This window comes from Pteropus medius, unplaced genomic scaffold (genome assembly GCF_902729225.1).
Source record: "Pteropus medius unplaced genomic scaffold, Ma_sr-lr_union100, whole genome shotgun sequence".
Taxonomy (NCBI): domain Eukaryota; kingdom Metazoa; phylum Chordata; class Mammalia; order Chiroptera; family Pteropodidae; genus Pteropus; species Pteropus medius.
This window is the reverse complement of record NW_024355205.1, coordinates 28,048,972-28,072,510: the sequence shown is the minus strand read 5'-3', so window position 1 is coordinate 28,072,510 and position 23,539 is coordinate 28,048,972. Positions and strand designations below refer to the sequence as shown.

General features: G+C 35.3%; 1 protein-coding gene and 1 long non-coding RNA gene across 5 annotated transcripts in view; one reads left to right on the top strand and one right to left on the bottom strand.

The window, feature by feature from the left end:
- Positions 1-12,431: 12,431 nt before the first annotated feature.
- Positions 12,432-23,032, bottom strand: HEMK2 (HemK methyltransferase 2, ETF1 glutamine and histone H4 lysine). Its single transcript, XM_039857711.1, has 6 exons — positions 22,867-23,032; positions 20,856-20,942; positions 20,058-20,148; positions 18,291-18,374; positions 14,973-15,114; positions 12,432-13,919 (listed from the first exon to the last, which is right to left on the bottom strand). Exons 1-6 carry the CDS (start codon positions 22,998-23,000, stop codon positions 13,813-13,815), a joined length of 645 nt encoding a protein of 214 aa, XP_039713645.1. The 5' UTR covers positions 23,001-23,032; the 3' UTR covers positions 12,432-13,812.
- Positions 23,017-23,539, top strand: part of LOC120598712 (uncharacterized) — a 95,656-nt gene continuing 95,133 nt past the window's right edge. For all 4 annotated transcript variants that reach the window (XR_005651721.1, XR_005651718.1, XR_005651719.1 and 1 more), the window contains exon 1: positions 23,017-23,158. This is a non-coding gene — a long non-coding RNA (uncharacterized LOC120598712). The remainder of the gene's footprint in view (positions 23,159-23,539) is intronic.

Genomic DNA, 23,539 nt, shown 5'->3' with positions numbered 1-23,539 from the left:
CTTTCCAAGCACTTAAAGTTTTCCAATAACTGTATTGTATCCATTTTTAAGTTTAAATTAATTAAAATTAAAAAAATTAAATTTAGTTTCTCAATCACATTTATGACGTTTTAAGTGCTCATTAGCCACATGAGGGTAGTGGCTGTTGTGTTGGACAGGGCAGGCCTAACTTTACATGTACACACAGAAAGAAAAGTTTATGATTCTTTCGGGAAAATCTGGACTCAAACTCAGCTCCAAATACTAATACTTCATGTCTTAACAGCCTTTTGCCCATAAGGATTCTGAGATCATAGCTTATTTTTGGTTATTTTTTGAATTACACAAAATGTAATTATATGTCTAAGTCATCTATACTTTGATCATATATAGCATTTTCCAGAACTTTAAAGATTAATCCTGCAAATTTTACCTGGCAATTTCATTTAGTAAGTAGAACTTTACTTACTAAAAGGTTGTGTCATGAAGAAACTATTATTCCCTAGTAATGATGCCAAAATGATATTTATAGATTGTTAGACATTTCCACTATTTGGGTGGTTTTAGTGCTCCGGGGCTCCAATGTTTTATGGTAGTGAAATTATTAGTAGAGAAAGTGACCTATGTCTTTGTTTTGTTGTCCATTTATATTTTATAGACCTTACTCTTTAGGAGTTTAGAAGGTGGCCAGGGAATTCTGAAGTACTAATGTCTCCTGGAGTGACATTACTGGAGAGATTTTGGATAGTTATCCTCCTTTTGAGCCATTATAGGACATGGCCCTTCTGTTATGCTATCATTAACCACAGCTGCTCACTTCTCAAAGAACAGAGAACTGCTGGGTCTTATTTTTATTTTGGATATCAGTTGCCTTATCTTGAGGGTCAGAAGTGTGTTTGATTTCTAGCTTTTTGAAATGTTCAGTGATTGTTGGAGACCTTCTAAATTGGCATTTCTGAGTCTATTTTCAGAAAAAAAGGGAAAAGCCAGTTCGCTTTTACATTAGCTCTTTAGGCTACCCCAGAATATTTGAAATTTTCCCTAGGTTTGTTTTTGGAGTCTGCTACTTAGTTACCTTTTTTGTTTATTTAAAATTTCGAATTTTTGTCCAAACTCTCCATAAGGGAAAGGTTTCCGAAATAACCTTATGTAGTGCATTTCCTATTTGCTTAACCTTTCAAGGTCATTTCTTGAATTATAAAGAGCGGGCTTATTTCAGCTATTTCCGTGTGTGTGTGTGTGTGTGTGTGTGTGTGTGTGTGTGTGTGTGTGTGTGTGTGTGTGTGTGTGTGTGTGTTCTCGTTACTTTTAACCATTTTGCTCCCATCTGAGGGGCTAATAATTAAGTGAACTGTTTGGTATGGAACTCAAGGTCCAGGACAATAAATAGATCTAACACAATTCTGAATTCTGTAGCAAATTTATCTTCCTATAATCCTTAATGATAGCTCTCCACTTGACCCTAGGTTCGAATGTTAGATTTTTCAGATCTGCATTCTGGTCTAATAGTTTTGAGAGGGTATTATATGATATAATTGTTCTATCCTGAGAGAGACTTTGAGGAAAGGATTACCTTTTTTCCTTTACCTGGAGGTAAAGGTAAGTACCAAAGGATAGAAGGGGTTTAAGTGAATGGTTAAGACAAAGCTGGGTACATAAAAAGATACAAAGAGGGTGGGTTTCAGAAGATTTGAAAAGGAATGAACCAGTTTTTCTTTGATAGATGCTATTTCTAAGAATCACTATTTCATTTTGAGGCCTTAGCACACCAATCCAAAGTTGAATTGGATTAGGCTGAATCCTTTAGGCTTTTGCCCTTAATTTTTCTAGAGCTGCTTTTAAATATATTAATTTCGATATATCAGGAGTTCCCTGTAATGGCTACTGTAATTCTAAGTCAGTTTTGGGAAAAATTTGCCACTTAACAAATTAAGCACAAGAATTAGGATTGGAATGAAAATTCTGCCAGGAGGAAGTTTTGCCTTTGACAAGTTAGTGACAAAGAAAAGGGCACTACATTAGTCAAAAGTGTGTTTGTTAATGATAGATGAGGTTCCCCAACCAAATAGAGGATAGGAAGGAGCCATGTGATCAATGACCCCAAAAATCAATGATCCTGAAATATGGACTAACTAAAGTGAGCTGCTTTCACAAATTGCAAGGCTTTGGGGAATACACATATGAAGATTTCATAAAGGACTCAAAGCAAAGTTTGCTTGTCATTTTAGCAGCCAATTGTCATCAGTCTGATGGACCATTCATTTTTAGGGCCAGCTCACAATGATTTGGAGACTTACCCCATGCTTCCATCTCTTCCCTTAAAACACTTCCTTTACGTTCAACAGATACAAGTCAATAAGAGACAAAATCAGAACACACAAGCCAAGAATTTGTATAAATAGATGAACAACAACAACAACAAAAAAGCAAAGCAAGCATTGGAGGACCTAGGATAATGGCAAAAAAAATTTACCAAATGGTTCATCTCTAAATCAGAAGGTTTGATTATCATAAAGACAGCCCTAAGTATAATAAGTAATATAATATGAAGATCTTATTGTTTAGAAATCTTAGATAAAATCAGTAATAAGAGCTCAATGAAACTAGTCAAAATTCAGGTTGTTTTTGAGAAATTCACCTGGCAACAGATCTAAAAACTTTTGGAATTTGGGGCTCAGAGGCCACTGATCTTTGCTGTTGCTCCAAGGGCCCATTAGAATCCTGTCAGATGAGATATTATAAAGAATCTTGGTGTGAGAATTGTCCAAAGAAGATATCAAGATTACCACTTCACATTGGAAACAAAAATTGTATTAAGAAAGGGAGAGTTATGCTGGTTAGGCTTGTCACTTTGAGTAAAACCAACTGCTAAATTTATGTAAGGTTTTCGAGTCAGGTATTGTTTCGGTGTTATGTTGGTTACAGAGGTGAAGTGGGTTGACGTCAACCTTATAAACGTGGTCATTCTGACATATGTTGGCCAGCTCGCATTCAGATCACTGGAAAGTTTATTGTTGATCAGTTGACCTTCAAAAGTATGAGACTGTCACTGAAGCGAGCTGTTACTGAAGCGAGTTGTCAATGATCAACTGAGATTAAACCGAGGCAAATTATTATTGATCAGAGGAAGAAAGGTGGAGAAGGACATACTCCATTGCTTTAAGGACACTCCTCACAAGTCACACACAGCACTTTTACTTACATTCCATTGGAAAGAATTTATTATTGTGTCTACCCCTAGCTACAGAAGCTGGAAAATATAATCTTTATTCCAAGCAGCCAGCTAAAAACCAGGTGTTCTATTGATGAGGGAGCTGAAGCGAACAGATATGAGAGGACAACTGTCTACAACTCATATTTGTATAAGAATGGTTGTTTTTCTAATACTAGTCAATATTTGCAAACCGGGATGACCATAATTTTCTAGAATTGCATATGCCTTTAAAATGTACAATCTTTTCTATCCTGTCAAACAATCTCTAGTTTTTAGTTGTATATTTAGCTCATTTACGTAATGCAGTTATCGATATATTTTTATAATTAGTTTTCTAATTATCTCATCTCTTGTTTCTTTTTTCCTTTTTTTCCTTCTTTTGGATTGAGTACTTTGTATTTTCATATTTTATGTTATAAATAAAATGTTTATATTGGTTTCTTATTTATGGTTATCCTAGAGATTACATTCATAGTCGACTTAACAACACCTCATATAAATTAATAATTTTACCACTTGATGGACAATTCAAGAACCTTAGAATAACTTCAGTATTGTTTTTTGTCTTGTTTTCAAGTACTTTATTTTTCTTTATATTTTAAAACTCACAAAACCTTGTTTTATAACTCTGTAAATTGACTGGTGTTTGCCAACGTGTTTACTCTTTGCGTGGCTCGTCATTCTTTTCTGCATCTTCGTCACTCTTTCATCACCTTGACAGTGTTATTTGTCTTTTAAGGTTCCATTTTTTTTCTGTTGCAAAGAATATGTAAGTTTTGTTATTCCTTTTAAGGAAATGTGTCCCTTTCTCTACCTTACTCCCATCTTCTTTTAAGATTTTCTCTGGTTTTGAACACTTTTACTCTGGTGGCTATAGGTGTGGAATTTTTCTGCTTGGGGTTATAAAACTACTTGAATGTTATGTGATGTCTTTAGTCATCGTAGAAATTCTGAGGGATGAACTCTTCGAATACCACTCTTCCATTCTCTCTCCTACCCAAATAGGACTTTTCACCACAAACCATGTGTCTTAACTTCTTTTCTGTTTTCTAGTTTCCTTGTTATCTTCATGTTCAGTATGGATTTTTTTCTATTGACCTATCTTCTCCTTCATCAATCTTTTCCTCAGCTGTGTCTAATCTGTTGATACCTCATCTACTGAATTCTTAATTTCAGTTACATTATTTTTTATTTCTATAATTTCTATTTCTTTTTTGTTTTAAATTATGCTAAAATTCTTCATCTTGTATATTTTCTTGAACATGTTACACAGTTACTTGGAAGTTATTTGGAACCCTATGTTGGGATAATTCTTAATATCAGCTTCTCTTTTTCTCTTGATTTTCAACCATTTGGTCTTCCCTCCTAGTGGAAAAATTTTTGCCTGAATGCCTGACATTATGTATGAAAACTTATTGAGATGATGACATTAACTCTTGATAATGTTATCTTTGTTCAGCAAGTATTTGCTTTTTGCTTCTAGCAGGCATTTTAGATAAGAGCAGATCAGTGAGAATTAGCTGGTTCAAAGCTGTAATTCAGTCCTCTTGAGGGTTGGTATGTTACATTTCATCCAGAGCTCTTTCACCTTGGCTGACCCTGAACTCCAAGTGTTGTATCCTCAGACCTGTAAGACTGCCTTAAACTCTGCTTACTTTTTTAAGCTCTTAGCCACCATTTTCTGCTCTGCTTTTTCCATCTTTTAGCTTTTCAGCCTTAGGCTGCTGCTTATGACTTGACAATTGCCTTAAGAGGAAAAGAAGTACTAAAACATCAGTCTCACTTCTGTACTTCTCTTCTGGGCATGATCTTTATTCTTCAGGTTCTTATTGCCTTGGTAGCTCTAGTCTATTCAAGCAGATATCTCCATTTCTGTTTCTATATCTATATCTAATTTTTGGCTAGAGTAGTTGGCCTGATAAAAGTTAATGTACTTAGCCAAACTCAGAAAGTCCCACTAGAGGAAAGCAGGTATTTAAATTATTCCCATAATATCAATTCTATTGATTTTCTTCTTTAAACAAATTATAACCTTCATAGCAATAATATACTACACATGCAATATTTTGGTATTCCTGCTTGAGCATATTTTGGGACATACCCTCTATGTTACGTCTTAATGCATGTAGACCTTTTACATACATTCACCAGCTCATGCCTGGATGGACAGAGGCTGGCCTGTAAAAGCACTGGTCAATCAGCTATGGGTCACACTTTCCCTTTTTATTTGATCTCAAACTAGAGTGCCATCTGTCTTGGTTCAAGAGCTGTCCCTGTATATTTTAGTTTGAATTTAACTTGGTCTTTTCACTTTGGCTAATTTGTAGACTATGGCAATTTTAGTTCAGAAAAGAGACTCACTCTGACAGACTTCATAATATTCAGTGCATTGTGGGGTAAGAACATAGATAGATCCAGTCAATAACTGGAGTTTCAGATACACTGAGCCTACTTTGTAATACACTGATAGTGTCCTACAACTGCATCAAACCTTTTCCAACAAGTCCTCTAAATTTTGGTTCTATTTTGCTTAAACTCAGTCAAAAATTTTTAATGAAAGATGATGATATTTACCATACACCATGGGAGCCAGGGAGGTATCAGCACTTAGCAAATCAGCTAAATAAGCGGGCCTATCTACTTTAAAAATTCATGATTATTTTAAGATGACTGTGCTCAAAGACAATGATTTTATTACAAGCCACCGCAAAGTGCTTTTATGATCGCTCTGTGAAACATTTAAATCGAGTGATTATTATAAAATAATTTCATTTATTTTCTGCTCCAATTTTTCTTATTTCACATATGAAAATCAAAGATATAAATGCATTTCATTAGCAGAACTTTGCAGTTAAATGATGCCAGTTTTCTATCAATGTCATGAGATATATCAAAATAAATCAGTTAAATCAATGCCAAAATTGGTTCAAAATTTTTAAAATTCAAGGAACTAAATAAACCTTTCGGAAATTCATTCTGTTGGTCCAATATCTGACGATAATGTGCATGTTACACATTAAATTAAAGCATAACACTTAGTAGAAAGCTATTAGGATTTATTAGTTATCAGTCCAAAGCTTAGCAGTTTAAAACAACAAACATGTATTGTCTAACACAGTTTCTACGGGCCAGGGTTTTGAAGATGGCTTGTCTCGGTGGTTCTGAGATCAAGATGTTGATCTTGAAGTTGAGATCAAGATGTTGTCTGTTTCTGCCGTCATCATCTGAAGGCTCGATTGGGGTTGGAGGATCCTCTTCCAAATGGTTCACTCACACAGCTGTGGGCAGGAGACTGTGGCCCCTTACCACATGGATATCTCCATGGGGCTGCTTGACTGTCTTCACAAACGTGGCATCTGGATACCTCCAGAGTGAGTGATCCAAGACAGTAAGACAGAAGTTGTAATTCCTTTTATGGCCAACTCTCCAAAGTTTGCATCAACACTTTCAAGTTCTCTATTACTAGCACTTCTAGCTGTGGCAAGGTTAGCCACCACTTTGTACTAGTGCCATGTTACATACGGTAGTCACTGCATCTCGTGCCCTCCATGTGAGCATACTTCACTAATGATCATTTATTTGCACCTTAACTAAAGCAGGTCAAGCAGGTGCTCAGGGACTAACTTGGCCCATCAACATAGGTGATGCCTCACTCCTGAGAGCCGAGACTGGCGCCACCTGTCAATTCTGATTCTGGCGTGACCTACTGTAGTGAGATGCTCAGTTGCATATCTTCACCAATGCTTGAGATTGTCAGACTTTGTTTCTGCTAATTTAGTGGGTCTAAAATATCTCATTTAGTCCTGCTTTGCATTTTCCTAATTAACAGTATTGTTGGGATTTCCATATATTTATTAGACATTTATAATTTTTCCTATTATCATTTTAGCACTTTTATATTGGATTTCTATTGTTTGGTTTTCTACTTACTAATTTATAAGAATTCTTTATTTGTTCTGGCTACTAATCTCTGTACATGTCGAAAACTTTGTGAATTGTCTCATTTTCTTTATGGTGCCTTTTGATGAATAACTCTTTAATTTTAATGTAGCTTTATCAGTCTTTAAGGATGTGTTTTAATCATTTATAGAAATACTTTTCTTCCTTGATGTCATAAGGATATTGTCCCATATTTTTCCTAAAACTTAAAAATTCAGGCTTTCATCATTTACTCCATTTAGTGTACTTTCGTATTTGGCATAAGGCAGGAATCCAATTTGTGTGTGTCTGTGTGTGTGTGTGTGTGTGTGTGTGTGTGTGTGTGTGTGTGTGTATACACACATACACATATATATGTGTGTATATATATATGTATATATATGTACATAAATATATATGTATATATAGTCACTTATAGCAGCACTAGTCATACAATATTCCCTTTGATCGGCAGTGCCATCTCCATCATACATACGTTTCTATACATGTACATGTTTCTTTATGGGTTTTCTATTCTGTTTTAATTTGTTTGCCTTTGGGCCAATACAAAACTGTCTTAATTACTGTTGTTTAAAAATAAATATTTGACATCTGGGTAGTGCAAGCTCCTCCATGCTCCTCTTATTATTTGGGAGTGTATTGGCTGTTCTTGGTCATTTGTTCAAGTTCCAAAAAACCCTATTGGGATTTTGAGTGGAATTTTACTGTATCTATAGGAATAATTGGTATCTTTATATTATCGAGTCTTCCTATTCTTTAACATAGAGTAACTATTGACTTATTTAAGTCTTTAAAATGTTTTTTAATGAAATTTTAAAACTTTATGCATGCTAGTCTTGTGCATATGTTAGATTCATTTCACAGTGGCTTATTGCCTGTGTCATTGTAAATGGTATTAAAGTACATTTTTCTCTTTTGAGGGGCCTTGTGCATAGAAATAAGTTGTGAATATTGATCTTATAGCTCTCTTATTATTGTCTGTAGCTGCTTTTGGGTTTTCCTAGTAAATAATCGTATCATCTGTTAATAATCTCAATCTTGTTTATCCTTTCCTATCCTTTTTGACTTATTTTTCTTATTTGCTGGCCAAAACTCCCAGTGGACAAGTTAAAAAGGAGTGGCGATGGGTGATATCTTTTGTCTTGTTTCTGATTTGAAAAGGGAATGCTTCCAGAATTTCTCCTTTAAGATTATTTGCCATAGATTTGGTATACAGGCCATTCTCCAGTTTAAAAAGTTCTTTCTCATCCTAGTTTTCTAAGTATATTGAATTTTAACACGTTTTTCCACATCTGTTGAGATGATAATGTGTTTTTCTTCTTTAATCTGTTAGAATGATAAATGGAATTTATAGATTTTTCTATTAAACCATGCTTACATTCCTGAGATAAACTCAACTTGGTTATGGTGTATCATCTGATTTATGTAGACTGCTAGATTTAGTTTGTTGAAGTTTTATTCATTTTTTCCTTTATGTTGATGTGATTGGCCTGCAATTTTCCTTTCTCATACAATCCTTATCTGGTTTTGTTATTAAGGTTACACTTGCCTCATACAATTAGCTGGGGAAAGAATTGTCTCTTCTTCTTGGACCTGAAGTTCAACTATATTGGTAACATCTGACTGAAATCTGGCCAGTGGCATGCGAAGTGATTTATGCTACTTCCAGGACTGGCTCGTAAAAAATCTCACATGCATGATCCACCATTTTTTTTCTTTCCTCTAACCATGCTGACTTAGTAGCAAAAAGTGACGGTGGTACAAAATAGAAGAACCCTGCCTCAGTCTCTCAATGATCGAATGGCACAGAGGACTCTTCATCCCCTAGACAAACATATTAGACTACAGAATGAGTAAGCAGTCAGAAACTTATACCGTGTCTCACTAACAAAGAACTCGATACATTGAAGTGGAATGCTGGTTGATAAAATCCTAAAATATGTGGTTTTGGTTTAGTTGTTTGTGGCGTGGGGAGAGGTGAGTTAATTGATATCAGAAACTGGGAAGATGGTGACCTATGTTATACACTGGCAAAACAATTGGTAAAACTGTGAGAAGTAATTAAGTATCAGCTGAGCTTTAAGGGAAGAGGTTGGAAAACTGTTTATAGTGGATGTTGACTGTTATTGACTGCATATTGGAAAGGTGTTATAGGAAACAATGGACCAGTTTATAAAAAGTAATGAGAAGTCAGAGAGAATGTAAAAATGTGAGGTAATGAACGATTGAAAAATCTGACAGCTTCTAGATTCCAAACAGTAAAATAACACAGTCTTCTTAAGATCAGATTAAGAATGCTATCTTCCCATTGTCCAACTCTACCACTGTTTTGAGAGAAAGGTATGGATGTAAAGAAGATATAAAGCGCTTTTGAGACCTATGTCTCAATGAATTGGAAAGGACAAAATGAATTGGATGCAGTGATTGGCATATGGGACTCAGCAAATGTATCAAAAGCCTAGTCAATTTTCAAAGAAATCTATTGTCAGAGAAACCTAAAGCCTACCTCCAAAAAAGCAAACCTCGTGCTTCTCAAATGTACCTTGGGCAGGAAGCTGACAGCAAAAATTTCCAAGCCCCCAAAATGTTCTAGCCATTGCAATGTGGACAGAGTGATACATCTACCTCCAGGACTGGCCCATAAAAATCTCCCGTACACGATCCTCCATTTTCTTTTCCTTTTCCATGCTGACTACAGGTCACATGCTGTGCGTAGTGGTGGCACCAGGCAACACCCATCTCAAATGTGGCCAAGGGGAAGAACAGACAACGCAGAGTGGAATCACAGAGAATGATGAATGAGAATTGTTCCCAGACAGCAGAAGCTGCTAGTGCTCTACATATCCTTTTATTTCCTCTCCTTCCTGAGATGGCTGAATTAATTTTGCCGACCTTGCAATGAGGTTGGGTTCTGGCTGATGTAATAAAGGAGGAAGTGAGGGAAGCCATTCATAAAATTGGCCCATGAAAATCTCCCATGTGTTACCCTCCATCCTTGGAAGGCAATGTTGGAGATGGTGGCATCACAAGATGGAAAGGTTCTGGGCTGATGCATGAATAATGGAATATAGCCCCTCCTGTCAGCCCCCTTCCCACAACCGTTCGGGACAGTGATCTACCTCAGCACACAATAACTCTGACTTCCTTATGCCACACACATTTTGGGGTTGTAACAGCAGGCAGCTTACCCTAATATGTTCTCTTTTGTAAAATCTCCCATTGCCTCTCATAAGACGCCTGAGATTACATTTAGGGCCAAGTGAATAACCCAGGATTCTCTCTCCATCTCATGATCCTCAACTGAATCACACCTGCCAAGTTCCTTTTGCTATACAAAGTAACATTCGCAGGAGTCTAGGGATTAGAACACTGATAATTTAGGGAGTTATTACTCAGCCTACCATACATGCATATTTATCTTTATCTCTGAGGATGTTTTTCCTTTTTCCTTAAGTACATATTTTAAAACTTCTTTTATTGTAGATCTTTTATTGGTAAAAGTCCTTGTTTTTACATATAAATTACTTTTTAAAACCTCATTTGAGACAGTTTTTCTGGAACACAAAAGAACCATTATTCTCAACATTTTGAAGATGTTTTTCCACTGGCTTCCAGCTTCTAGCTTCTATTGTTATTCAATTATCATTCCTTTATAGTGGGGGTTGGCAAACATATTAAAGGGACCAGACAGTAAATATTTTGTGGTTTGTGGGCCTTATGGCTTTTGTGGTCTGTCAAAACTTCTCAACTCTGCCACTGTAAGCCAAAGCAGCCATAGGCAATACCAAATGAATGGATATGGCTGTGTTCTAATACTTTTGTTACAAAAAGTTTGCCAAACCCTACTTGACAGTGATTTGTGCCTTCTTTTTGACTGCCTTTTAAGATCTCTGCCTTTGGTGTTTCACAGTGTTGCTACTACATGTCTAAGTGTGGATTTCCCTTTAGTCTGTTTATGCTTGAAGGATCTATCTTCTTTTTTAAAAGTCAATTCTGGAAAAATATTAGCTATTATCTTTCCAAATATTGCCTCTTTTACATTCCTTTTGGGACTCTTGTTTTGCTAGACCTTTTCATTCTATGCTCCATCATCATTAATTCTCTTTCTAGCTGTCTACCTTATTCACTATGGTTTTTGATTTCAGGAATTCTATTTCTCATTTCTAAGAGTTGACTTGTTCTTTCCAAATAGTATGTTCATTTCTAAGAGTCGACTTGTTCTTTCCAAATAGTATGTTCAGTGTGCTTTTCTTTATGATTGTTAGTTTTTCAAACATTTCTAACATTCTATAATATGAATATAACAGTCCCACTATTTGTATTCCTGTTGTTTTTAAAATTCTTTTTTTTTTTTTCTGCTTTTACTGACTGTAATTTAACTTTGTGGTGATCAATGGTCTGGATACCTTTACTGTTAAAATTTTCTTGTTAATGTTGGTACCCCACACAGACAATACAAATCCTCTAACAGAGTGTAGCACAGACCACAAATCATTACCATTTTTCTTTCTATTCAAGGTCCAGATGAAGTTCATTTTTTTGCTGCTTTCTCTGGGCTAATGATGTAGTGTTACAGGCCCCCTTTTTAAGAACATTTAACAGCTCTTTTTAATGCCAACGGAGCTATAACTGCAGCTCTCCTCCTGAAGGCTCAGGGCCCCAGTCCTTACTGGTCACCAGCACCCACTTTTCACACCAGCATTCTTTCTCTTCTTTACAACAATGTAGGTACTTCCCTGTCTTTAGCTGCTGTATTAGTTTGTTAGGGCTACCGTGACAAAATACCACAGGCTGGGTGGCTTAAACAACAGAAATTTTTCACAGTTCTGGAGGCTGGAAGTCCAAGGTCAAGGTGTTGGCCAGTTCAGGTTCTCAAGGCCTGTCTCTTTGGCTTGCAGATAACTTCCTGTCTCACCTGGTCTTTCTTCTGTGTGCGGCCAACCCTGGTGTGTCTCTATATGTACTAATCTCTCTGGATAAGGACATCAGTCAGCGTGGACTAGGGCCCACTCTAGTAAACTCATTTTAACTTCTCTCTTTAAAGGCCCTACCTCCAACTACCTCACATTCTGAGGTACTGGGAATTAGGGCTTCAGCATGTGACTCTGCGGGGCGGGAGGGAGGGGCGGACACAATGCCTTTTATGTAGTATTCCTATGGTTTTAGTCTCTTAAGATAATAGAAGTCCTTTATACTAATTTTAAAGTGTTTCAAACATTATCTGAAAAATATTCAAGACCCCATTCTCCAAAATTATGACTAAAAACCCACAATAACATTCTAAGAAGGCTTTTTTTCCATCTTTTTATTTTCTTCCTGGGATACGAGAGGTTACTTATAAGATTTCACAGGGCACTACTTCTGGGAAAGGGAATCCATTTACAGATATCAGATTCGAGTACATACTAACTTTAGCATTTTTGCTGCTGAAAGTGGCATAAGCAAATGGATAAAAAGTTTCTGAAGTCACAGCTGTGTCTCAAGGCTGCCATACTGGCTTTACCTCTATTACTGTGCTTCTCTGAACAAATTATTTAAGCTTTCTGAACATCAAAGAAGGATACTTCCACTCTTTCTGTAGATTGTCCTAAGGATTAAATGACAATACTATTTAAAGCAATAGTTCTCAATTTTGGCAGGCTTGTCTTAAAGAATGCTGAAGTAAATTTTTAAAAATACAGATTTTTTATGGTGAAGTTTAGAGTTTATAATCTTAAAAAGCTTCCACAGGTGATTCTGATTCTCAGGTAGCCACATCAAAACTATAATCAAGATTCCTCTCACTCTGGCCCTATGCATAATGTGGAAGTTATAGAAAAAGAGGTTTCTAAATTTAACAAAGGTAATTTGACATTTCTTGAAAGATATACATAAGCTTTTCAAAATGTGACTACCTTAAGAATATTGAGTTTATATACAATTCTTAATCTGAGAAAAAATGTACAGCAGTTTGCAATATATATGCAAGAAGAAAACAAATATGTGATAAAGGATAAAAAGGTAGGAAAAATCTGACCAGGGAGGAGAATGGAGGCAGAAGGCATTCTAAATTATACAATGAAGACAATAAACAAGTAAAAGTAAAAAAAAAAAAATGTAAATAAAAGCTTAAAAAAATTATATAAGTAATACATTATCACTGTGGACATGCTACCACAAAAGATGAAAGTTCCTCCATTCCCACCTGGTATCTTCTAAGATTTTCTGATACACACATACAAACCTACCCTCTCTGTAGGTTTTCAAAAATATACAACTTTCTATTTTTTTCCCACTCAAAAGTACATCATGAATCCCTTTTGGTTCAGTACATCCAGATCTGACTCATATTCATGAATATATTGTAATCTATTCTACCAATCCCTTTACTGATGGACCTTTAGGCAGATTTCCCTGTTTTGCTATTGTAGGTAATGCTGAAATGAATATTCTTTCATATATAATATAATATGTATATTTTATATATATATAAAATACAAACTATATATACACTGTATTTACGAGCATTTATGCAAATATTTCTGTAGGCTTGATTCCTGGGTAAAAGAGAATGCCCAATCCTTCCACCTTTTTCTATGTGACAAATTTCTGACAATTTTTACTTGTTCATCAAGAAATGACTTCAGTTTCAAAATATGGTGAATACATTCAGCTTCTGTAGAGAGATCAGACACTGTGTATTAGGACTTGGTGAACTTGAGGACCGAAAGGGTTTCCTGGCCTGCTTGCCTGCAAAGTACGGCAGTCCCCTGCAGACCTTTCATCTTCATTGTTTTCAAAATTTCTTCTAAAATGAAATGAAAACAAAAGGTAACATCCGATTAAATCATTTGGTGAAGTGTGTATAATTGCTAAACAGTTTAATAAGTGATAGACTATTTACAAATTTTATTCATCTGAGAAAACAATGTATACCAAGTAAATTTCTATTAAAGTGAACTTGGATTTCAGACAGATGGGAGCACTCGGTATTTTAAAGGTGTTGCTGAGAGTTCTAATTAGACTGAATGGCCTGCTTTGCAGTGGTAGCCCACTTTGGACTCAATAGAAATGTCAATTATACTTGTTATTACAGCAATTAGCTTTTTAGTTGCTTGGCTCCAATCTTTGCCTTATATCCTTCCTTGTGGATAAAAAATATCAATAAAGGTATGGGCCAACTGTATAGTAACATTGCACAGGAGAGTAAATAAAGTAGCTTATTTTTTTCAGGTATATTAAAAAAAAAGCAAAACCACCCCTTTTACAAATAAATAACACTAAAAAGACCTAACTAAGAAAATGGAGTTACCAAAAACAAACAAACAAACTCCCAAAACACCTAGTAAATCACGATGTGATTTAAGGGGCTAAGGTTATAAGGTATAAAACAAAAACCAAACCAAAGTGTACAGAAAAAGAGAAGAAAGATTATCGTCAATTTAGTTACAAAGTAATCTGAAAACTAAGATGTAAAAATCCATACCATGAGGTCGCTTTCATGATAAAACTTCAGATGAACTAAAGAGTATATAGCAGAATTGTCAAGAGCATTAAGACTAGAGATGGAGAGAAAATTCACAATATGGGGGGTGAGGTGTTAGAAGGAGAAATTACAGATTTGTATTTGTATATTAGTTTACGAATTAGAGGAAAACTACCTCCCCAAAGACAACACTTTTTGAAAAACCCCAGATCTACCTCTTAAAAATCTCTCTCCTCTTTCAACATGTGTTGTATTAGCTGTCAACAGTGATTATACTCATAACGTTCCAGGTTACTTTATAAATTATCTCTTTCACATTATTAACTTCTGATTTCAGCAAAAGACATGGTTAAAAGATAAACTGGTCTGTATTACCTGGGTGGTTTTCTTTAATGGTAACTAAGTAGAATGACCCTCTTGGTGAAAGGAGATCTGGAGCCAGAGGAAAGAACCTGTCCATGACTTCGCGACCATTTCTGCCACCGGCCCAAGCGGCCTCTATTCCATGACTTCCTACCTGTGACCAGTTAGGAGGATTGTTATGTTTTAACACAAGTCACATTCCATTTAGAACCACACACTGAATCTTTCTGACAAGTAACATTCACGAAACAAGTACATATTTTGAATTTTTCTGCTGTCCAGGAGGCAGCAAAGTTTAATCTGAGCCCCACCATTTCTTAGTCTTGTAACCTTGTTTAAATGTGTAATCTTTGTGAATTAGCTTTCTTCCTTAACTGTAAAATTAGAAAAACAATAGTTTCCCACTATAAGATTAGCAAAAAAGATAAAAAATTATTTTTTTTTTGGAAAAAATGAGGAAATATAAAATTCGAAGTGTCTTGTTCCCATTAAGGACTTAATAATAGTTGATATTATTAATACAATGCTTATAACAAGACAGAGGTAATTCTTGTATTTAACATAGAACGACTGGGAGAAACTAGAAGGGAAAGCTTATAATATAAGAGATTTACTTCGCAGAAACAGTTTCAAAATGCCCCACAGTATCTGGCTCTCTTCTAGATTACTTAACATATGAATCATATAGACTTTTTTTTTAGGAACTCACTTGTCACATTTTTTCCTATAATGATCTAATCCTATTGGAGAAGCAAAACCCTTGAGAGTTTATAAATGTATTAAAAATCTTTAGGTCCTTATCATTGTATATTGTTTTCATAAGTAAATATTTTGAAAAAAATCAAAAACTAGTTAAACCTTAATACAAGTATTTTCTATTTTTTCAAAGTTTTTGTCCCTATTTTAGTTTATTTTGGTATATAATTGTGACCTCTGCTTTTATTCATTTAACATGGCATATGTTTCCTCATTAAAAATAATTTTATAGCCATATAAAATTTCACAGATAGGAGAAATATGTTCATACACCTGCTTAAAAAAAACTGCACTTTTCCCTTCAGTTTTGCTTGTCTGCTCCTCTCCCATGTTCTACTCTGCAACACCCCCACACACATCCACACGGTTTTTCTTTCTGTCCATGTTTTACAAAGATAGCATTATATTCTACATTCTTACCTGTATTTTGCTTTTTTCACACAATACCTTATGGAAATCTCATCATACGATCTAGTATAGTTCTAATTTTTTCTTTTAATGACTGCATAATATGGTGGAAAATTATCATCTTATGTAGCTATTGATGGGCATTCAATGTGTCCATCTGCTTAATTATTTTGCTTCTATGTAAGTTATTCTCATATCTATCATAAGCGTCTCAATATGTTCCACAAAATTAATCATATTTTTTTTTAAATAAGGAATTTATCAGTTCTGTTTTCGTCATGACTTTTTTCCAGGAGACTTTCCATTTCTGTTATTCCTATAATTCCTTCTTATTCCAGGGCTCATGTCTTCCTCTTCCTTGGTTTTCCCCCTTATTTTGGTGGAGCCCATTCTCTGGATGTTTCATTAGGTACAGTGGTCTGTGGACAGAGTGCCTAGGGATGGCAGCTTTTGCCAAGACTGTCTTTTGTCATTCTGTTCCAGTATGAACTAGGACCCCTTTGTGCTGGACCGTTTATATACCTCTTCAGGGATGCTCAGCCAGGTTTATCTGCTCTCACTAGAGATCACCTTCCAGGAAGATTGGCCAGTACCAATCACATTCTTACAGGCCACAGAAGGGAGGTGTCCACCCTCATGAGAGAGGAGTCATGTTTGATTGACTGCTGTTTGCCTGCTACCTGGGCCTACTGCTGTACCAGCTCTTGATCCTTCAGAGATTACAGGCATGAACCAATAGCATCTAACCTCCTGTTTCTGGGTATACTAGTAAGTAGAGGCCACTACTTTTTACATGCATAAGCTCCTATTACTTGTATATTATGTCTCCTGGATCTAACCTCTAATTCTCTTTATCTCTTCCCTTCATAATTCCATCTTTTTCTCTTCATATGCTGTGCACTGAAATATTTCTTGCATTTGGTTTCAGACTACTAATTTAGGTCTTGACAGAGACCACATTTTCTTTTCATTAATTTCCTTATATTTTACTTTGTAAAACATGTTTTTATGCTCTAGGAGACCTTTGTTGTGCTGCATTTTGATCCTGTCCTCCAGCTAACTTCTCGTCCCACAGGAACTGTGACACTCTCTTTTGGGACTGCGACAGAGGCCAAGGAATTGCCTACCTTCAATGTTCTATATGCCCTGGAACCTGTAAGGCTCAAGAAACAAGCACATAGCTTCGTACGAGCGATGTGGGAGGAAAGAAGCCCATTCATGTTCCCACGTCCCCAGAACCTCCTCTTCATCCAGTAGTCTTCCCTGTAATTTGTAGATCTGATAGGCCACGATTTATTTAACTGTTTCTCTTCTGTTACATAGGTTCATATTATTTGCCATTTTAAATAAAGATGCAATAAGAATTTTTGTGAATTTCAATATTCTACTGTTGAATGAGTTCCTTAAATTAGATCTCAAGTACTGAGATTATTGGACTGTAACATTTTTACCACTTTTTATATTTATTCCCATAGTGTTTGCCCAGAGAATTGTATTAAGTTGCATTTCCCTCAACTGCTGTTTACATTATGACAATGACTTTCCTTTTCATGAGTTCACATGTCAGCACAGAAATAGCTTCTTAGTTGTGTAATTGCCATTAGGAGTAACAGCAGCTAAATAAGCCTTTCTCATCTTGGTAGAGAGGAATTTAATCTTATTAGCCTTTCCAGAGAACGATCACCAAAGAGTAAAACAGGCACAATGATTCAAGGGAGAGCTAGCACCTAGTCCATTAGTAAACTCTGTCTGCCTTGACTATTCTCTCTTTACATTGGGAGATGGTTAATATGAGTTACCTCTTCATTATTAGATTTTTAAAATCATGCATTTCAAACAAATATTTTGTTTTGCAAATTTGTCATTCATGATAAAGGGTATGCACACATGTTGGTACGTATGTATGTACACACGCACACATACACACACATGTATTTAAATACCATGGCCTGATCTAGAGAGGACTGTTAAGGATACATATGGGTCAGTTTGTAGTTCCTTTTGTTTTAGGTTGCTTTCCTATGTCTACCAATAGTACCCAACCATTGACGATTAAGAATAAAATCAGAGCAGTCTGTGTTGATCAGCAGCTGACTAACGTCATATGATGAAATTATTTGATGTTAGAAAGAAAATAGAAAATAACAATTTTGTTATATGTCTTACCTCTTCAGGTGGAGTCACTACATAGGGAGGATTAAATACCAGAAGATCAACTTTTTCCTTCAATCTTGGTAGCAAGCCATTGACCTAAATGTTCAACAATAATCATACTTTTAAGCCAGAATATAAATTAAATAAATCTTTAAAAATATCTGTTTTTAGAAAAAGAATGTGTTTAAAGGCCACACCTATAAACAGAAATGGAGATAAATATTTTCACATTTTCATTCAGATAAAGATTATATGAATTTACCTAAAAATAGGGAAAATAAACTATCAGATTGAACATAAAATGTTCAAGAAAATCTCTTGTTCGATAGCTCATATGTTTACACTGAGTTCAAATAAAAAAAAGATAAAATAAAAAGGCAAACTCAAATTTTGTAGCTTATGTTCTACACAGATCTGTATACAACTTGAAAGCTACAGCTGCTAACTTAAACATTTGTTTTCCATAACCAAGAGAAATGTTTCATGAGATGACAGAAAACATCAGAAGATGGATTTTTCTTTTTCTTTTTCTGCTTTCTATTTAACTAATTGCAAATGCATTGGCTGAAACAATTAGATATCAAAGAAAGAAATGAAAATATTCTGAATTCTATTTCTAAAGTTTTATTTTATCAAAAAACATAGTTCATACAAATTATGGATACATTAAAGAACCAAGATAAGAAATTTAAAGAGCAAAATCACCATATTGATTTCATGTCAGTCATATGAATAGCTTTCTCAATATAGTTTTCAGCAGCAGTAACAACTTTTAGTAACGTAAAAAATTTCTTATATCTTTGGCCTACTATTGTTTTACGCTGCAAAACCATTTGTGAATTTTAAAAAGCAGAAAAGCTAAATAAATACCCTTATTAGTATAAGAATGCAGGTCAAGGGGAACTGAAAGCATTTTATATTTCTTATGACAACTTGGTACATGCTATAAATTTTTGCTTATAAAAAGGCACTTAATATTTATAACTAAAAAAAGGTCAAAATTATCCAAGTTTCATTAATATAATCAAGTAAAATGATGATTCTGTAGTTGTCATTTGTTGCTGTCAATAGCCCAGGACCCATTCCTTTCTTCTGATTACTTCTCCTTGACTTTCACTGAGGAAGTTCTCTCTCTCATTCGCAATCTAAGTGGTTTGGGTAGGGTTATCCCAGCCCAGCTGCGGGAGGGACTATGATGCAGGTCTAAGTCATTCATCTTCAATTACAACCTCCCTTGGCCAAAGTGGGAGACTGAGAGAGGGAAATGACCCACGATGATTCAAACTACCCATTCTGGGGCTTTTGCTAGATTAACTGAGTAAAAGTGTTTCTTTCCATGGGGGTTGCTGAGAAATAAAATATAGATAATAAGATATAGCAAGTATCTTGTTACCCTGAAGGGAAAGACTGCCAGGGAACAGAGCCATTAGAAATTCAGACCTAAGACAAAGATGCCTGTAACATCGCTTGAGTTCCTACAGGCAGCTGTGCCTGAAGCCACCCTACTTTTTTCACCCCACTCTTTTTAAGCCAGTTTGAACTGGACTCTGTCACTTCTGACAGAAAGATGTTTGATCTACACGAGCCAGTAGAAATTCTCTGTGAATTGTGAACAAGGAAGATTACATTGGTTAAGAACTTACTTTATAAACTATGGGGTATACTCTTCAGTGAGTTAATAGCTAATTCATTACTCAAGTTTCTTTGACCTAAATCATTTAGATCTTAACTTATTTTAAAAGGAAATTAATTATTATTGGGCAAAGATTAACAGCTCACCAAATCTGTAATTATGGGTTGAATATGAACTTTGTTACAGCGTGCTGTCTCCAGGGTACAAACTGCTGCATTAGGGTTGATATCAGTGCACCTAAAATTAGAAAAGAAAAAAAAAAAAACTACATCCTATGTCCCACAACACAAATCTGTTACTGAAAAATTCAAGGAATGTTCCATTCCTTTTATGTAAAGCAATTTAGAAAAAAATGTGAATGCTTTAATAATGGGGAAAAAGAGATTTGTTATATTGATGAAAAAGACATATTATGTGCAAGAGAAGAATACACATAACTGCACACACATCTGAAGGAATTTAGTAAGTTATGAATCTACTGGAGGAATACTATGCAGTCATCAAAAATTAAATTTAAAAGGAATTATTGAAAGGAAATGCTCATGACACAATGTTAAATGAAAAACAGAAAATGAAAAAAAACAAGTTGGACTGTGTGGTAAAATCTACAGGCCATTTTTATCTTCTTTATACCTTCTATATTCTCAAATTTTCTAAAAAGAAATTTTAATAACATTTTTTCTGATCAAATTATTTACCTAAAAAAAAATTTAGAGATGACTTAGAATCCTTACGCTGCTTCTATCATTAGACTGACAACAGTTTTGAACATGCAGTTGTTAATTTTTAGGGAAACTAATTTGCAATCTGAGTCTTTACTATGCTTAAATAAACACTATCAGAAACATATTACCTACTTACAAAAATGATTTCATCCAAGCAATATTTATAGTACTTATAGTATCTCTTGGTGGAAGATGTGAATTTTATATTCTTACACTTACATGTACAAAACTTGAGGACCTATCATAGTGGCTAGGAATGCAGATACCACTCCAGACCCTGAACCTACTTCAAGGCATATTTCCACTCTAAAAAACAAAATAAAATGTTAGTGCAGTAGGATTAAAATATATATCACAGAAAATAACTCTCATGCTTTTAATACATATTTCTCCAGCAATATATCTCACCCACAAATATATGGAAATATAAGAAATTTATAAATAAGCTAATGTCTCAAAACTACTGTGTTCATTTAATACTGCATAATTCAAAATTGTTAAAATTTTGAGTGTTTAACTTAAGTCCATAAAATAGTAATCTAATAGATGGCTTTAGATTAATTTCTATAAAACATTACATAAAAACTATGGAAGAACATTAATTCAGGTTGGAAATTTTATATGAAAGACATTGGCCCTTTCCCCAAGAAGCTCCTAGTTTAGTATTTCCTAAAATGATAGGGTCACAATATTTATGAAAGACATTCCTCTATCATCTTGAAGTATAGAACGTTAATTCATCAGCATATCTGAGAGAAAAAAGTTCCTCCATTCTACAGATTATATATTTAGAGCATAAAAGAAATTTCACATTTGTACTGCTATACACTGAGTCGGGAAAGTACTGAAGTATCTAGACTTAGAATGTTAATAATAATCTTAAGAACGCTACCAAATAATTCTCCATTCCACTGTATTTTGTCTTTAAAATTTCCTTGCCTATAATCTTATATATACATCGAAAGGACCAACTATCTCTATTACAGAAATAGGTCTGATGGGATTTCGGAGTGTCACTAGCACCTAACTCCCCACACTACTACCCAACAACAAATTCTAGGGATTTCTAACTTTTGGGACCAGTCCATATATCTGACAAGCCTTTATTATGCTGTACCAAGGTCTGCTGAATCTTACTAGGCGGCTTCTATTTGAAAATAACTATCATGGTCTTATAAGTAATTAAAATTCCAAGACCAGAAATATCCAAAACTTTATAACAAAATCTGCTCCTTTTACAGCATTATTTTGCAACGCCAATTTGTGCTTGTAAATCATTCTGGGATAGCTTGAGAATAAAATATAAGTTATAAAACAGTACTGTTCCAGTCTATATTCCAGTAAATCAAAAGTTCCATCGTTTACAATGAAAATCTAGTTTAATAAGAGTTGGGACATTTTATACATGGAAAAATCTGACCAAGTTAAGAGGGATAAAATACTAGATAGATCTTTGAAGCCCGACAGCTATGTTTCATACTGAGAAATCTCATTTCAAGTTTTGATCTTTAAATACATCTAATTACCCAATTCCTTTCATTAAAAATGTAAGTATTCATTCTTTTTGTTATGAATTTAAAATTTATAGCGAGCATTTCAACAAGTCGATCTTATATTTATAAGGTGCTAGGTAAAATTCTCTAGGCTACTTGCTGCATGTAACTATTAAATTTTTTACAACTGAATGAAAAATTGAGTTCTGTCGCACTAGCCACATTTCAAGTGCCTAGGTGGCTATTGGCAGTTGCTACAGACTTGGGTATGCTAAACAGTGGCTTTAAAAATACATCCTCACTCCATCTCACAACCTCATTATATTTTTGTGCCCTTCCATTGCTAGAAGGTGGTTTTATGTACTGAGTACATTAAATAACACCACGCTACTTTTAATATTTACTATTTTTATATTAATAAGAAATATTTTCGTAATATCGTTTTTAAATGTTATAATATCGCTCTTAGGGGCATGCGCATCATGGCATGGTAAGGAGGTATGAAGCTCCTGAGACCAAAACAAAATTTAGGCAAAATCAGATCAGTGGCACACTCATTACATGTGTCTACAGGAAAATCATCAGTGACGGCGTTCTGGTGTCAATCTTTGCTATGTGAGCTGACACCTTCTCTCGGGACGGAAGGCACCAGTCCTTTCCTTGGCCCAGCCACCGCCGCCGCCGCCGCTTCGGGACGCCCAAGCCCTGTCCCGCGAGGACCCTCGCTCTTCTCGCACCCCTTGAACTCCGTCATCGCCGCCTCGAGAGCGTCCAGCAGCAGAAACGTATCCTCCGCAGGCTCGTACACGTCGCTAAAGGCCCCGCGGCCCACGTGCCCGTGCAGCGGTGTGGGGAACCTGGGCGCCGCCATCTTTCTCTCCTCCGGCCCATGCGTGAAAACTGCGCATGCGCAAGTGTGCGTGCGCAAGCGCGGCAATGGGAGAGGGCGCCGGGGGCGGGAGGCGGGGGGTCATACCCCTGGCTGATTACTTCCAAATCGTTCCCCTGGCTGATTACTTCTAACAGTTGGTCAGTAGATGCTCTTGGAATGTCTAAGTAAACAACTAAATAATCTGCTAAAACTGACATTTGCTTTCCTCTTTAGAATATTTAAATTTATTTCAGTTTATGGGTCAGTACCTGGCAGAGTGCATCCTCATTTGTTTTTTGACTAGGGAAAGTGTCTTTTTTGTACAGTTAGACGTTTTCTTTTATTCCTAGTTTGCAAAGAATTGAAAAAATATATAATGGCTACTAAATTTTACTTTTTATTTTTTAATCACTAAATTTTATACTTTGAAATTTAAGATTAAGGGTTTTTTTCCCCCTCATTATCATGAATGCCACTCTTTGTACACCTCACTCAGGCAAGATGATATTTTTCTTCTAATACTTTGCTGAATTTGGAAT